This window comes from Priapulus caudatus, unplaced genomic scaffold (genome assembly GCF_000485595.1).
Source record: "Priapulus caudatus unplaced genomic scaffold, Priapulus_caudatus-5.0.1 Scaffold1191, whole genome shotgun sequence".
Classification (NCBI taxonomy): Eukaryota; Metazoa; Priapulida; class Priapulimorpha; order Priapulimorphida; family Priapulidae; genus Priapulus; species Priapulus caudatus.
In genome coordinates, this window is record NW_014578252.1 from 22,959 (window position 1) to 38,918 (window position 15,960).

At 43.3% G+C, this 15,960-nt stretch overlaps 2 protein-coding genes and 1 long non-coding RNA gene across 3 annotated transcripts in view; all 3 read left to right on the plus strand.

Annotated features, from left to right (window-relative positions):
- LOC106815747 overlaps positions 1 to 395 on the plus strand; it is a 1,234-nt gene extending 839 nt beyond the window's left edge. Inside the window, exon 2 of the long non-coding RNA XR_001394787.1 lies at positions 101 to 395. This is a non-coding gene — a long non-coding RNA (uncharacterized LOC106815747). The remainder of the gene's footprint in view (positions 1 to 100) is intronic.
- A 2,866-nt stretch (positions 396 to 3,261) lies between these two features.
- Positions 3,262 to 6,824, plus strand: LOC106815748. Its single transcript, XM_014820255.1, has 2 exons — positions 3,262 to 4,697; positions 5,117 to 6,824. Exon 2 carries the CDS (start codon positions 5,453 to 5,455, stop codon positions 6,437 to 6,439), a length of 987 nt encoding a protein of 328 aa, XP_014675741.1. The 5' UTR covers positions 3,262 to 4,697; positions 5,117 to 5,452; the 3' UTR covers positions 6,440 to 6,824.
- Positions 6,825 to 15,214: 8,390 nt separating this feature from the next.
- The window catches only part of LOC106815741, a 2,038-nt gene continuing 1,292 nt past the window's right edge, over positions 15,215 to 15,960 (plus strand). The window contains exon 1 of the mRNA XM_014820250.1: positions 15,215 to 15,687. Coding sequence (XP_014675736.1) covers positions 15,215 to 15,687 — 473 coding nt within the window. The remainder of the gene's footprint in view (positions 15,688 to 15,960) is intronic.

The window sequence follows — 15,960 nt, forward strand, 5'->3', positions numbered from 1 at the left end:
AATTACAATTTAATTTACAAAATTAACTAGATTTGTATCAACCAATGGGACGTTGGGAGGTATGCAGGCCCTAGCTGCGAGTACACTGTACAGGCTACAGGTGTATTGTAATTTTGTTATGTTTTGTGTGGCGAACCAGCCTGTGTAACGTGTTCCTCGTGTCGCTCGCGGACATAGCCCCTGCGCCGTGCTGGGTATGTTGTGTGCGTTAGCAAAGGTCTGTACCCTCGATCGCTAGGTACTTGTACTAAGGCCGACAAGGCTGTGCAACCGATTGTCTATCTTCTAACCCTAGCAAGACCGTTTCTTGGAGCTAGGTACTTGTAAAAAGTTGTATTGTTGTCATGATGTAAAATTAAATGTAGCTAAACCAAATTAGCTACCCCACATTGTAATTTTGGTGTGTGCGTGTGATACTCACTGTACGACTGGCTTTCCCGTCGTCGATCTCCACCGGACAGCAGTAGATGGCTGAGGGTCAACCCAGGCTACTGATGATTCGTTCCGCGGACCACGGAACATTTCCACATCTTGGGGCATTTAGCAACCATGCCTACGCCACTCAAGTTCCCAGTTCTTAACGAGGTTTCAAATGGATTTCAGCTGCGAAAATTAAACCACCGTGAAATATACAGCGTATACAGTAACTAAAAGCGAAATGATGAATTAAATAAAGGGAAATGTTACATTTTGCTTGTTTTAGGTTCCCTTTTGGCCGCCCTGCCTTGCTAAGCAAATGGCTTGTAAACATGAAGAGAGACAAGTGGTGTCCATCGAATGTTCAGATCATTTTACAGGAAACTGCTTTGACCACAGTGGTCTGACAACCCTGTATGAGAACAACAAAAACCTAGACAGATTTCTGACCGAAGATCAGATAAACAACTGTCTCTAGAACTGCCTCCACGTTCTACTGGCATGAACTGGTCTGGAGATACCATTAAAAAGAGCCTTCAGATTAGATGTGCAACTGGTGTGAAAGGATACGAGTTTCTTAGAAAACAGAATTTTCCACTGCCTTCATACCGTTCAATTTGCAGTAGGGTCTCACATTTTGACATGCATCCAGGCATTCAGAGGACTGTCCTGTATTGGCTTGAGGTAAAAACCTCTACCATGGAGCCACAAGAATGTGACTGTGTGCTAGCACTTGATGCTGTTGAGATCCGCAAGTGCCTTGAGTATGATATACCTTGGCTTTGTAGCTGATGAATTTTCTAGAAATGCAAATAAATCTGACTATGATTTATGTATGCAAATGTTCACACATATTACACTTTTTTCCAATATGTCATGCCAATCACATGTTGTTGTTACATTTAACTACTTTAATAGCTATTGTCCTTCGGGTATGTTCAATTTCTGCTAGAGGTGTACATGATATACATGCTCTATTGAAATCTCATAAAATATAACGTCTTAATTATTTAAAGGATAAAGTTTATTTTCGAGCAAGTTTAATTTTTTTATACAAGTGTTATTTTATTTTCTGTCATTTCAGCATACTACTACACTGGCAAGTCTGTGAAGGGGCTGAAGTTGTGGCAAGTAACCTCGTCCATCATCTGCCAGTTATCGTCGATTGGTTTTAAGGTGAAGGCAGTAGTATGTGACATGGGTGGCTGCAATAGAGGCATGTGGACTGCGGCTGGTGTTAGATGCAACAGGTTTGTTTAAATTGCATCATCATTGCTTATTGCATTTTCTAAATTACATTCTTCATTTTCAAAAATTTAACATTTATATATATAATTTATATACATAACATTTATTTCTTACTAATTTAATAAATAATCTATTTAAAAAAGTGTTATAGATATTTTACTACATTTTATAGTCTATTACCAGTTCTTCTATCTGTTTCTCTATCAGTCAATTATACCTCTAACAGGCAGGAAACCAAGCCATCTGCGCCGCATCCATATCCTGCAGAGAACACTGAGAAGCTCTGTTTCTTAGCTGACCCTCCTAAGAGCCTCCGGAATGCCTTCCTCACACAAACCATATTCTTTCCTCCATTCTTTGTGGAAAAGTACTCATTACCATCTGCAAGGGTCCGTATTATATGGGCAGAGAAGACACATTGCGTTCTGTGCAACTTTATTATATCAGGGGTAGACAGTGCTTGAAATGGGGGCCAGCCGAAGGTTGGCCCAAAATCTTATTGGGGGCGAGTAATTTTTTTTAGTCACTGGCCCAAATGCATTGTTGGAGGCCCAAATTTTATACAGCAGCGCATCTGAGCGAGTGGGCATAGAGCGAGTGCGCGTGATCTGAGCGGGCTCAGCTAGGCACCCTGATTCTCACCGGTCTCACTGCTAGCATAATGTATCCATAATGTATCCACTATGCCACACTAGCGTTATACAGCAGGCATAGCATACAAGCGTACGGTATAAAAAGTATAAGCAAGCGTGGCCGATCAGGGTGGGCTCAGGTCAGCATTACATGTACATAAATGTGATGTTATACATTGTATCAAGCTAGCCAGACAACGCATCTAGACATGTACGTTTGCATTGTAGTGGGAGAGTCGAAGACTACCAGTCTACCCCGCAGTCAGCAAGCTCGGTTGGAACGAAAATGCGCGAGCTTGGTCTGATTGTATCCTACCGTGGACTCCGGTTTAGGATTATGATTAGTTAGTAAACAAAGAACAACTCAAACATATCAGTAAATTTGTTTATGTGTTGAAATATTGGCAGTCGCCCAAGCTTTTTTGGTGGGGCGAGTGACTACTTCACTTGTGCAATTTTCGTTCGCCCGAGCTAGACATTGGTCGCCTGTGGCGAGTGGGCGACCGTCCATTTCAGGCACTGTTACCGATAATGTCAAATTGTTCAGATTTGTATTGACAGATTTGTTATTTATATCCCTGACTATATATGAAGAGTTCAGGCGGAAAAACCGATAAACGCCATTGCCAAAAATATTGATTTAAGTGTACCACAAAATAGCTTACACCATTCTCCATCTGAAGGTTAAATACATTTCTTCGCAAATACCGCTATATCCTTCACATTTCACAGTTAAATATAACGTTTTACTGCATAAGCCGACATGCGCCACGCTTTTTTTAGCAACAGCCGATAACTCCATCTCAGACCAATCTGCGCATCAGATTTAGCCTACGTCATCCAACATGGCAGCGCCTTTGCTCTCTTGACATTGCGTTGAGGCCGATTTTAGAGCACAAATCGTTGACTTTAAGCGTCCATAACGAATAATTTTGATGATATTAATGAGCATGTTGTGCTCTCACCTACTGGGCGCAAAAAGAGACACTGTCCTGATGAATCAGTGCGGTCTGTGAGCAAGAAAGGTAGACACAGTGCGCTCGGAAAAGTCCCATCTATTGCTTGTGTACATAATGTACAGGGTATGTGTGTGGCCACTACTGTCTCGGAAAACGAACTGACTCGTTTGTTTAATCTCCTGTATTCGACAACTGATAAGGTGAAACAAGATGCCATACTGTTATCCTACATGGATATCAAAAAAGTTCAGCGTAGGAGGCAGAAAGTTCAGGATCCTGTCAAGCAAAAGGGCAGGGAAATGTCGGTCGACTACTTCATTCTGGATGAAAACAAGGTGAAACTACCAGTGTGGAAGAAGTCATTCATGCGCATTTTTGTAAGTATTTTATTCTTCTACAGTTGCAGGCATGAAGCACAGTAGAGTGTGGGTCTGTCATGTCTGTCTGAATAGAATTTAAAGGTACAAGCTAAGTGTACTAGCTTAGTGTAGTTTTCATAGGTACTTTTTTAATAAACGTGTGAAGATATGGCTGTTTTCTCTCCAGTAGCTTGTTTTTTTTCACGGAATAACATTACTTTGCCGATGGGGGGGTAACTCTTTGTCACATGTACCGGTACAGTCTTGTTCAATAGTTTTAGGACACCACTTTTTACACCATATCTGGATTACCTTTGGGAAGAAAAATGTTACATTTTCACCTCTTATGTAAAAATTCCACCGCTTCGCTCATACTCCCATTCACTTTGCCATTTCAGGTGTCAAGAAGGATCGTCTTACGAATATTGCTAAGTACTGGTTTGAGAAGGGGAATCACGAGGCCTGAAAATCGTGGCGGTGCGCGCAAAGTCGAAGAAAATGCAGCCAAGAGGAAAATTGTGCAGGACCACGTTAAGAGATTTATGGGTAGGCCGTAAATACCTGCCTGTTGATTTAGACGTGAAAAAAATGCATCAGATGTTTAAGGAGCAAAATGATGCTCAAATCACCTACGCATTTTACTACAGTGTGTTCGTGTATAATTTCAATCTCGGCTTTGGGCACCCTGCAAAAGATGTTTGCAGTGAATGTGTGAAATTCAAATTGCAACTTAAGGATCCGGAACTCTCAGAGTGTCTGAGAAACCACCAAAACCAAAGAAGCCCCGGTATATTGAGACGTTAGACAAGACAGCCAGGACACGTTATGACGCAAAACTGGAACTGATCAGTGGTTTAGATCCATACGAGGTGCCGAAGAAGGATTGGTCGGCTGACCACAGAAACTTACCTGGAATTGCCTACCCCGACATTGTGAACTACCTTGTTTACTCACAATCTGCGTACTCCCTGGCCGATCTGAAGGCATACAAGGCACTAGATTCGTATAATCAGTTTGTCTGTGGATGGGTGAAGGATGTCGTACATCTAACATCAAACAACAAAGTGGTGTTAAGTGCCAGGGTAAGTTCGATTTCCAATGAATCAATGCAATCAGCTGGTCATCAGCTCAGGTAACGCGGCCATGTGGCAGTGCTATCGATATATACGACCATAAATAACGAGTCACTGGCGGTTTCAAGTACTATCCAAATTATTTGTAAATTGACCCCTGCCTGTTAGGCTGTCGTCTTGTGTACCTGCCACAAATTATGGTTATGAAATCATGATGTACTGCATGTTACTAATTAACATAAATGTATCTGTATTTTGCAAATAATTTGTAAATTGTAATTTGTAAAACAGTGTCAATTATTATGTTAATATTATGTGTTGTGTCTGAGAGATACCTGTCCTACAAGCGGACTCTATCATTCATACAAAAAATACGCTATTTATTTAATATACTTAGTATTTGATTTTTTTATCTTCATATTTTACAGGTTCGTCATTCCCAGCGAATGAATGCGACACCTTTTCACCCATGGATCGTATCTGAGTTGGACGGTTCCATCCTAGATGCTCATTGCAACTGCATGGCCGGATTAAGCGAGGCATGCAGTCACGTTGGGGATCTACTTTTCTGGATGGATGCAGCAGTTAGGGTCCGAAATTCTAAAACTGTTACACAGGAGCCTGCATACTGGCTATTACCCACTGTTATTCAGAAGGTTGGTTACAACGCTGTTGAGGATATAGACTTCACATCCGCTAAAGCGAAAAAGAGAAAGTTGGATGAGAACCTAACGGGAAAATCACCACTTACTCCAAAACGATAGATGCTTCTTTTACCTGATGTGCCAGATCCAACTGACAATGAATGTACAGCCGTGCTAGAAACTTTGTTTAAAGGTCAGACTAGATCCGTTATCCTAACTCTCAAGCCAACATACGCCCAGCATTTTGTTCCTACTTCACTCGGCGATAAATTCCCTCTGCTTATATCTGAATATTTTGACGAACAGTGTGTGGGTATGTCCCCTTCGGAACTTGTACAGCATTGCACAGATAAAGTGTTCAACGAGATAAGTGTAAGTGCATCGCAGGCAGAACAGGTTGAGGCCGAAACCAGACGTCAAGCCGAGAGCAAACAATGGCATCGATTTAGAACAGGGCGAGTGACAGCTTCGCGTATGAAGGCAGTTTGCCATACGAGAATGGACAAGCCATCACAGAGCCTTGTTAAGGCAATTTGTTACCCCCATACATCAAAACTTCACACGGCAGGTATACGTTGGGGTTGTGACCATGAGAAGACAGCGCTTTCAACATATGCTGATCAGATGCGTCAGTCTCATGAAAATCATCAACTCACAAACAGTGGACTTGTTATGAATCCTGCCTATCCATTCATGGGAGCCACACAAGATTCCCTGGTTTCGTGCGATTGCTGTGGTGATGGGTGTGTGGAGGTGAAGTGCCCGTGTAGGAAGGATTTCGCGGAGATAGACAGTCGTTTTTGTTTAGAGAAGGTAGACGAGGAAGGAAAACTTCAATTAAAGCGTACTCATGCCTACCATTATCAGGTGCAGACACAACTGTTTGTGTGTAACAAGGACTATTGTGACTTTGTTGTTTGGACGGAGGGAGCTCTGCATATTGAGAGGATTGAACCTGACGAGGAGTTCTGGCTGTCGGTTGAGCTCAAGGCAGAGACATTTTTCAAGGCGGCAGTTCTTCCCGAGATGGTTGGAAAGATGTTTTCTAGGCCACAGCCAGCTACCGCTTCTATATCCACCATCACACCGGCTCCTCAACCTAGATAAACTGCCGTCCGAGCGTGTTCTGGGTAACACGTGGAGAGTGGAATCGGACGAGTTCTCGTTTGATGTTCACGTGCAGGGAAAGCCTAATACTAAGAGGGGGCTCCTGAGCGTCACCAGCTTGGTGTACGATCCTCTTGGATTTGCCTCTCCCTTTGTCTTGAATGCAAAGAGGCTGTTCCAGACACTCTGCCGCTTGAAGAACGGATGGGATGAACCCTTGCCGCCGGAAGTCCTGGAACAGTGGAATCGGTGGCAGGTGGACCTCCCGAGGATCGCGGAACTCCGGGTTTCCCGATGCCTCAAACCAAATGCTGAAAACGACAAACGACAAAGTACCTACCAGCTGCATCACTTCTCGGACGCCTCCGAGACGGGCTTTGGAGCCGTATCGTACTTCCGCATCGTGCAGCCGGATGGGAAGGTCCAGTGCACACTGGTCATGGCCAAGGCGAAACTGGTTCCCCTTAAGGTTACAAGCATCCCACGCCTTGAGATCACCGCAGCCGTGGTCTCGGTTAAGCTGGACAAGTGCATCAGGGAGCACCTCGGTTACCAGCTGTTGGAGTCCATCTACTGGACTGACAGCATGATCGTCTTACAGTACCTCCGGAACAGCGAATGCAGGTTCCAGACATTCGTTGCCAACCGTGTCTCCCAGATTCACGATCACTCTGAACCATCACAATGGACATGTGGACACTAACACTAACCCTGCCGATGACGTCTCCCACGGGATGACTGCCCAAGAGCATGTTGGCAGTAGTCGCTAGGTTAAAGGGCCACCCTTCTTATGGATGGAGGAGGAAGCATGGCCCACCCAGCCCAGCTACAGCCAGATCCCACTGCACCCTGCTGCGGAGGTTAAGAAAGAGGCGCTCATCTACCTAACGACTACTTAACAGTCACATATATACGACGATCTCGTGGAGAAGTACTCTTCCTGGTACCTGCTAAGGAAGGCAGTGGCCTGGCTGCTGTGAGCCATGGCCGCCTTTCGAGGAGCCAAGTCTAGCAAGCAGGACTCCTTGACAGTGGAAGAGCTGCGAGCGGCTGAGGCGGCCATCCTTCGCCAGGTGCAAGTCTCGTCCTTCACTGCCATCCAGCAAAAACAACTTGGTTTGGCAAGCTGTCCCCTTCTGGGGATGGAGATGGTGTCCTGCGCGTTGGCGGTCTGCTTACAAATGCTGACATCCCTGACCAGGCCAAACATCCGGCCATCTTACCGAACACTAACAAAATCACCGAACTAATCATCAAACACTACCATGTCTACGGACACGCCGGTGCCGAGCGCATTCTGGCCGAGCTCCGCCAGAAATTCTGGATAGACAAGGGCCGCGTGGCTGCCAAGTGTGCACTACGAGAGTGTATGAGTTGCCGCAAGCGTAAGGCTCTCCCCCAGTCCCAGATGATGGCCGACCTACCAAAGGATCGCGTGACGTCTGGCGAACCGCCCTTCACCCGTGCTGGTGTCGACTTCTTTGGCCCTTTCATCGTCAGAAGCGTACGCTCCGAACACAAGAGGTACAGGTGCCTATTTACCTGCCTCGCGACCAGGGCTATCAACATAGAGGTTGCAACAGCCTGGAGACCACCTCGTTCATCAACGGACTCCAGTGTTTCATTGCCCGCCGTGGACCGCCTGCCGCGATCCGCTCTGACAATGGCACCAACTTCATTGGAGGGAAACGGGAGTTGAGTGAAGCCATCGCCGGATGGAATCAGGCGACGATCAAAGGCCATCTCTTACAACAAGAAATCCAGTGGGTTTTCAATCCACCCGCCGCCTCTCACATGGGTGGCGTGTGGGAGCGGCAGATTCGTACGGTCCGCTCGGTGTTAATCACCCTACTCGGACAGCAGACTTTGGACGACGAGTCACTGGCCACCATGATGTGTGTGATGGAGAGCATTGTCAACGGCCGCCCGATCACTAAGCTCCCAGACGACCCCGCCGACCCGCTGCCACTCACACCCAACCACCTCCTCCTATGTTCTGGGCCGTAGCTCCCGCCTGGACTGTTTGCAAACAAGATCTTTATCGGCGACGCTGGCGCCAAGTCCAGTACCTGGCGCACGTCTTCTGGACACGATGGGTGAAAGAATACCTGCAGGCACTCCAGGAGCGTCAGAAGTGGCTAAAGCCAGTCAGTAAAAATTCAACAAGGGGATCTCGTGCTAGTGAGGTATGAGAACTCCCCCCGCGGTCAGTGGCCGCTGGGTCTCGTTACCCAATCATTCCCAGGAAAGGATGGACTCGTTCGGTCTGCGGAGGTGAAGACTCAGTCGTCGGTCTCAGTTAGGAGTCTACACTCGCCACGTAGACAAGCTCTGCCTCCTGGAAGCCCAACTGGTCTAATTCAACCTTTGAACTATTGACGAACACTAGCAACTCGCACGTGAACTATTCTACTTGAAAATGATTGTTACCTTGCTTAAGTGTTTACCGCTGTCTAGTGGTTTATTATTCTCCCGTACTTTATGTCAGGCTAGATTAGCCACTCAATTAACCCTTTGAGTCCCGAACGCGCCATTTGGCGTGGTCTGACGTCACGATCTTTATTTCATCATATCTTGGCTCACAGACACCCTATGCCTTGTTTCGGCTTTTGCAAATACCTGCAAATACGTATTTTATGACTTAGTTATCTTTTTAAAACAATATCGCTTTTTTATAAACATTTAGGTTACCTTTCAAATTTCTGAACTAACACTGTTTTGGTCAATCAGCTGATCATTATTTGAGGATTTATTTTTACCATTTTCAATTGTGTTTTACACTGTCCCGCTCAGCTGTGGAATGTTCCAACGATGGCTGCGCCTATAGTTAGCGTGTTGAGCGGATTTACAATGAAATTTTGCTGAATTTCAACAGAATGATGAGCTCCAAAGTGCGATTCACAGCTGAGGAAACACTACGGCTGATATTTGATCAAAGGCGATATTTGATATTTGATATTTGGCTCCAAGCGATTTAGAAAGTGATGTAGACTATGTTAGTGACGGTGAATTTGCCTCTGAACCGGACAATGAAGACTACGACTTTCCTGGTGATGACAGCAGTAGTAGTACTAGTACTGATGTCAATGGTGACAGTCATGAAAATGAGAGTGAGGAAAATCAGTTCAGTTCAAGTAGCGATGATGATGAGACTGCTAGACCCCCAGCTCGTCAAAGGCCGGCTAGAGCTGGAGCTCGGCCTAATTATCAAGCTATAAGATATCATGGCTCCTGGCAGAAGATAGACTGTGGTGGACAGGATGCAAAGCCTCCTGTGTATTCAGGTGATGAACCTGTGCCAACTTTTCAACTGGTTGAAGAGGATATTAGCCGGCCTATAAAAACATTCAAAAAACTGTTTCCACTCGATCTATTGGATACTATTATGAGAGAATCAAACAAGTATGCCCATCAAAAAGGGGTACAGGACTGGATAGATTTGACTGTATGTGAGCTAAAAGCTTTTCTTGGTCTATTACTTGCCAGGGCTATTCACAGATTGCCCAGAATCAAGAACTATTTTAGTGATGACTGGGTGCTTGGTGTCGTTGCATTCCAGAAAATCTTTACTCGCAACCGTTTCTGGGCAATTTGGTCAAACATTCATTTAGCTGATAATGAAACAATACCAGCTAAAGACAGTCCTAATTTTGATAAACTTTATAAGTTCAGACATGTTATAACAAAACTGAAAGAGTCATTCAAATCAAATTTTGTGCCTTCTCAACATATCTCTGTAGACGAAGCTTTGGTCAAAGGAAAAGGGCGTAATCCAATAAAGCAATACCTTCCAAACAAACCCATAAAACGTGGGTCAAATATTTGGTGTGTAGCCTGCTCTAACACAGGTTACGTGTACGATTTTCAAATCTATGTTGGAAAGGAAGGTACTGGTGAAATTAGATTAGCCCACCGTGCTGTGACTGATTTGATGTTAGGGGACCTAGATGGCACTAATCGTATTGTCTATATGGACAATTTCTTTTCATCAGTTGAGTTGTTTGACGACTTGTACAGGCATGGCCTATATGCAGTTGGTACATTACGAGCTAATAGGAAGCTTTGTCCAAAGGAATTGAAAGATAACTCTTTTGAAAGCAACGAAGCAAGGTGACTATCATTATGGCATTGACAAAGATTTAGTCTGTACAGTCTGGTTTGACAACAAAATGGTCACCTTACTAGCAAATTGCTTTCCCTCAAAAGGCCCTACCACAGTTACTAGAAAATCCATTTGTACTGGTAACTATGAAGACAAAAACTTACCTTGTCCACCTGTCATTGTACAGGTCAGATTATGCAATACCGGTATGTATAAATATGTATATTGCTATTATTTCTTAGTATTATTATTAACGTAGTATAATTTATATGCGTAATTAAAGTGTAAACTAGAAACGAGCAGTTGTCGCCAACTACATGTATCCCCCGTGATCTAGTATGAATGGAATATCTCTGTAAGGACGTAGAAGGCAGGTAAAGTTAAATAAGTCCCAAAGACAAAGGTTTGTTAGACAACTGGTCTGCCTCAGATGTACAAGTATATGGAATCTGGTTACCCTAGGAGGCCGAAGAGGAAATGTAAGTCGACGGTCAAGGTAAAACTAAGGTCAAGGGCAGTGGTGGTTTTGGTATGCGACAGACCTTCTCCCCAAGATGTGTAAGCATACCAAGTTTGGTCGCGCTAGGTGAATTAGGGGCTGAGTTAGCGAGCGGAAGGGAAATATGATCAAGGTAAAGGTGAAATAAAGGTCGCAGTGACCTGGTGGGCAGTTTTTACCCGATCTCGGATCATCTTCAAATTTGGCATGAAGGAGCGTTATGGTAAAGCAAATACGCCAATCGTTTTTGGTGTGGGCGGAGTCATCGTTGCCATGGTAACAACATTTTTGTGGAAATATTGTAGAACCTGTAACTTGTGCTGTTTTTACCCGAAGTGACTATACGCACGGCGGCCGTGTGGATATAACAATTGTGCGATTATATATATATACTATATATATATATATATATGTATATATATATATATTTGATGACAATCATAAATTTAAATATGAATTTAAATGCAATTTTAATACAAACATTAATTTTTATTTTAAATTTTTATTTTAAATTTTTATTTTTAAATTTTTATTTTAATACAAACATTAAATTTATATTTTTTAATTTTAATTTTATTTTTAAATTTTTAAATTTTAATTTTAATATAAATTTAAATATAAATTTTAATACAGATATAAATTTCATCCCCTTCATCTGCTCGAAGTGCAAGATGTGTAATAACAGGTGTGTAAAAAACCATACTAATAATATCTCAAATATTCAGCTACCTCGTCAATTTAAAAAAAAGTGATATAGACACCTTATGACATAGATATTTGTGTATATAGAGAAGTACATGCTTCAACGCTTCACGGTGCACACTGTTTAACACGTTCAACGCTGCATGTTTAACAATGCACCTACCACCCTGTGCTGAGATTTTCGCGTTTTTACGGCTTAGTCACCTATTACACAAAATGTTTTTGGCAGGTTTAACTAGCTATACAATATTTAAATTAGTGGGTAGTATAATATAGATATAAACTTACTCTCAGACATCAAAACAACACCGGAATCTATCACCCGTGATTATCAAATCAATCACAACTTTCAGACATAAAAACAACTTCACAACACACGGCGGTCAAACGCCCTTTGGCGAGGTGAACTAAAAACATTACCTCAGTCCCAAAAACTCCCAAAATAACGTTCCAAACAACAGTAAAGTATTGTATAAATTATGTCATCTACTACTGGGGTTTATACAATGACGCTGTTGAATTGCTAAGCGTATAGCCCCTGCCATCTATAAGAGAACATAGTAAACGTTCGAGCCAACCGAACGCGGATGAGACGGACGCGGTGATTGGCGCACGCGGCACGTGGCTGAGCATGCACCGCGCGCGTGGCGACGCCTATATAAACGGATGCGCGAGTAGAAATCGGGGAATTCGCTCCCGACTCCAGACGCGACCGCCTGTATATTTGTAACCGTGTAGTGAACGAAATTAAAAGCAACATCAGTTATGGTATATATTCTCTGACTTGTCTTTGTCTATGTCTTTTGGCTACACATATGACATAATAATCCACAACTGTATAGTAACGTAAACAACTTCGTTACATATATTTGTCATTATACGCTCCTGATATTATGATTATGATAGATATGTGTAGTAAAATCGTGAATTATATGTAATAAATATTTAATAATAATATTATAAATAATGAAATGGATAAATAAACAAGTATAGTAATACATAAATTATGTAAATGCTTCTTGTTATATGTGTTTTCCGTTGTTACGGCAACAGCGTGTTGACAACAACATGCAGTACGTAGCCTGTGGACCAACTCCTTATGCAGTGCACATTTTTCCAACTTCTAAGTAATTTCTCATCACTCTTTTATAATTTACCTGTAAAACCATGGACAGACTTACTAAAGAACAACGCGAGGCTCTTCGATTGATCAATTCTGGACACTCTTTCGCCTTACTAGGTGGACCAGGACGGTAACGTAATCTCATCAACCGTTTCATTGGAAAAAATTAATGACATTGCTGATGGTAGAGTTGTTGTCACCAGTACAACTGGAATTGGCAGCACTCATCTTAGCAATGGGAAAACCATTCACTCATGGGCCTCCATTGGTGATTGCAAGAAGTCCGCAACATCAATCTTGCAGAGCATTGAAAACGATGACGTCAACAAAATGCATATCAACGCTGGCGATAACGTCCAGCTTCTCATCATCGACGAAATCTCAATGATGAGTGCTAGGGTACTTGAAACGCTCGAGTACGTTGCCCGAAAAATCAAAGGCAACAACCTAGCATTTGTGGAGTGCAGTTGCTTGTGGTCTGGAGACTTTCAGCAATTGCCACCCGTCCCAAATTTGTACGACGATGGCAGGTATGTAATAGCAGGTTAACTTGTTTGTAATAATTGACAGTGTAATGATACCTCATAAATAACCGAAATAGTCATATTAATTAAACCAGTATTAATGAATAATTTATAGCATCGGTTTTATTACTAAAAATATCTCTCGGTTATTAAAACGGTTTCTACAATTTAAATATACAGGTAGGCCCCTAACTCTCAACTTCCGCGATAGGTACGCCCTTCATGAAAACGGTCACGTGAATTGAAATTGCGTAAATAAAAAAACATCTGTCTCTTGGTATTCGCGTTATACCAACTACATGTAAATCAAACTCGAACGAATTGACAATTACCTATACTGAAAAGTTATACATACATACATGGCAATGTTTTACACATTTTCAGTTATGCGTTTACAAGCGAGCTGTGGAATGAACTCTTCGGACACACCGTGCAGCTGAAGGGCAGCAAACGCCACCACGAAAACACCCTCATGGTGGCTATAGGAGAAATAGCCGAAGGCTTGGCAAGTGTTGACTGCAACGCACTCATGAGAACACTAAGGAGACCTCTTCCTCAGCCGATCACCAGCATAGCAAGGCTCTGTGCACGCAGGTTTGATGCCACCGTACACAATGCTGAGGTCCTCCACAGTTTGCCAGGAAAGCAAGCACTGTACCATTGCACCGACAGTGGAGACAAGCACTTACGTGCCCAGTTTCAAGCCGAGAAGACCATAGCCCTTAAAGTCGGTGCCAAGGTGATGTTATTAAAAAATATCAGTGACCACCTTGTGAATGGTCTTCAAGGCACAGTTACTGCTATGATGGATGACTCCGTTGAAGTCTTCTTTGAGAGCTTCGGGAGAAAAGCGGAAATTGGCAAATCCACATTCTCGCATAATGTTGGTGACAGCTTTGCGTATCGAAGGCAATTACCTCTAAAATTGTCATACGCACTCACCATCCATAAGGCACAAGGAATGTCACTAAGTTATGTTGAGGTGGATTGCCGACACATGTCAGCCAGGCCAACTTGCAGTCGCCATAAGCAGGTGCCCGATCACTAGATGGACTGCGGGTATTGCACTATAGCCCAGTAGAGCTCATCAAACAAAATGCCACAGTGCAGGCCTACTATTCCGGACTCACAACAGCCGAGGATGTAGACGACCACTCGTGCTGCACAAACAAGCAAATCCATCTATCAGAGAAATCCTCAGAGTCGCCAGACATAGATGACCCTATCAACATAGAGAGTGACGATGACAGCACAGATTCGTTCACGGAAGCGGAACTGTGCAGGTCATACAAATAGAAAAGGAGGCTACAGCAAACTGACCCATCTCCTGACTCACCCAGATGGCAGTCATTATTAGTACAGCTCCAAGAATCTAGCACTGAAAAGGACATAAAGGATCTATTTGCTTGGTTAGGAAGTGCCGGAAAATTTGAAAATACACTTGCTTTTATGCATGCTCATTATACAAAATTTAGAAAAACCGCACCTCAGTTTGCTTCGGAGCGACTCATGCAACCAAAGGATATCACCAACTTTCAAAGGCAATGGCATGCACTAATTACAAGCAAGCCCGAACTAGCAAGGTGGCGGAACCTGTTAGGTATTGAAGAGCTAAAACCGTTTCATGGCAGGCTAGGCATGATATGCTGACAGGGCATCGAGCTGAAGATATTGGGAAGAGATGGCAGTTCCGAGGGGAACAGGAGATGTTGAAGGACACTGCTCGACCCATGTCAGTATCACCTCACAGGGTAAAGTTCGTTACTGTGGTGGGAGATGTGTGGCTAAATTGAGAACAAAATTAAAATCAATGTATCAAACCCATATGTACACCAGCAAACAGCTAAGTTCGGAAATAGAGACAAAAATCAGCATAATAGAGGCACTCACTGCACAGTACCACACTTTATCTACTGAGTCTGCACAAGTCGATACACTCATGGCAACTGAGCAAAGACAGATGCCCCGGCACTTCCTTACCCATATAACTGATGCTGCTTTCAACTTCTTCCTGGCCATTGAAAAGGAATGTGTGCAGCTTCTCACTCAGCATAGATTCGCAACACTGGGTGCAGCAGTACTAAGTGACACCACAACGCAACTGGAAAGGAATGCCACGTTGTACGATCTGTGGCTTAAAGCTATCATCAGCCCACATGCCAGCTACGATGTTGTGGAAACCGAAGATGCTGACATAGCATTGGAAGTCGGCAGACACCTAAACTCTATTGTTCAATTAGTCTGCGCCAAACCTGAAGAAGTCTTCAAGGAGTTACTGCATCGCTACATGCAAAATGAGTTAGCTACGTTCCTGATTGCAAGAGTGGATGTAGCTCTATTCACATTACTGACAATATATACAATCAAGGAGTTACGCAGTGACACTATACAATTACTGAGAATCTTATGATTTCTATTGCACTTACCAAGCGACGGTGCACAATTCTCTCCATAGCAATGGGACATCCATTTTCGCCCAGTATTAAATCTTTGCATATAATTCACGTGCATGTAATTCACACACATCTATCAAAATCTAAATAATGCACGCCACAATGAACATTGAAATCC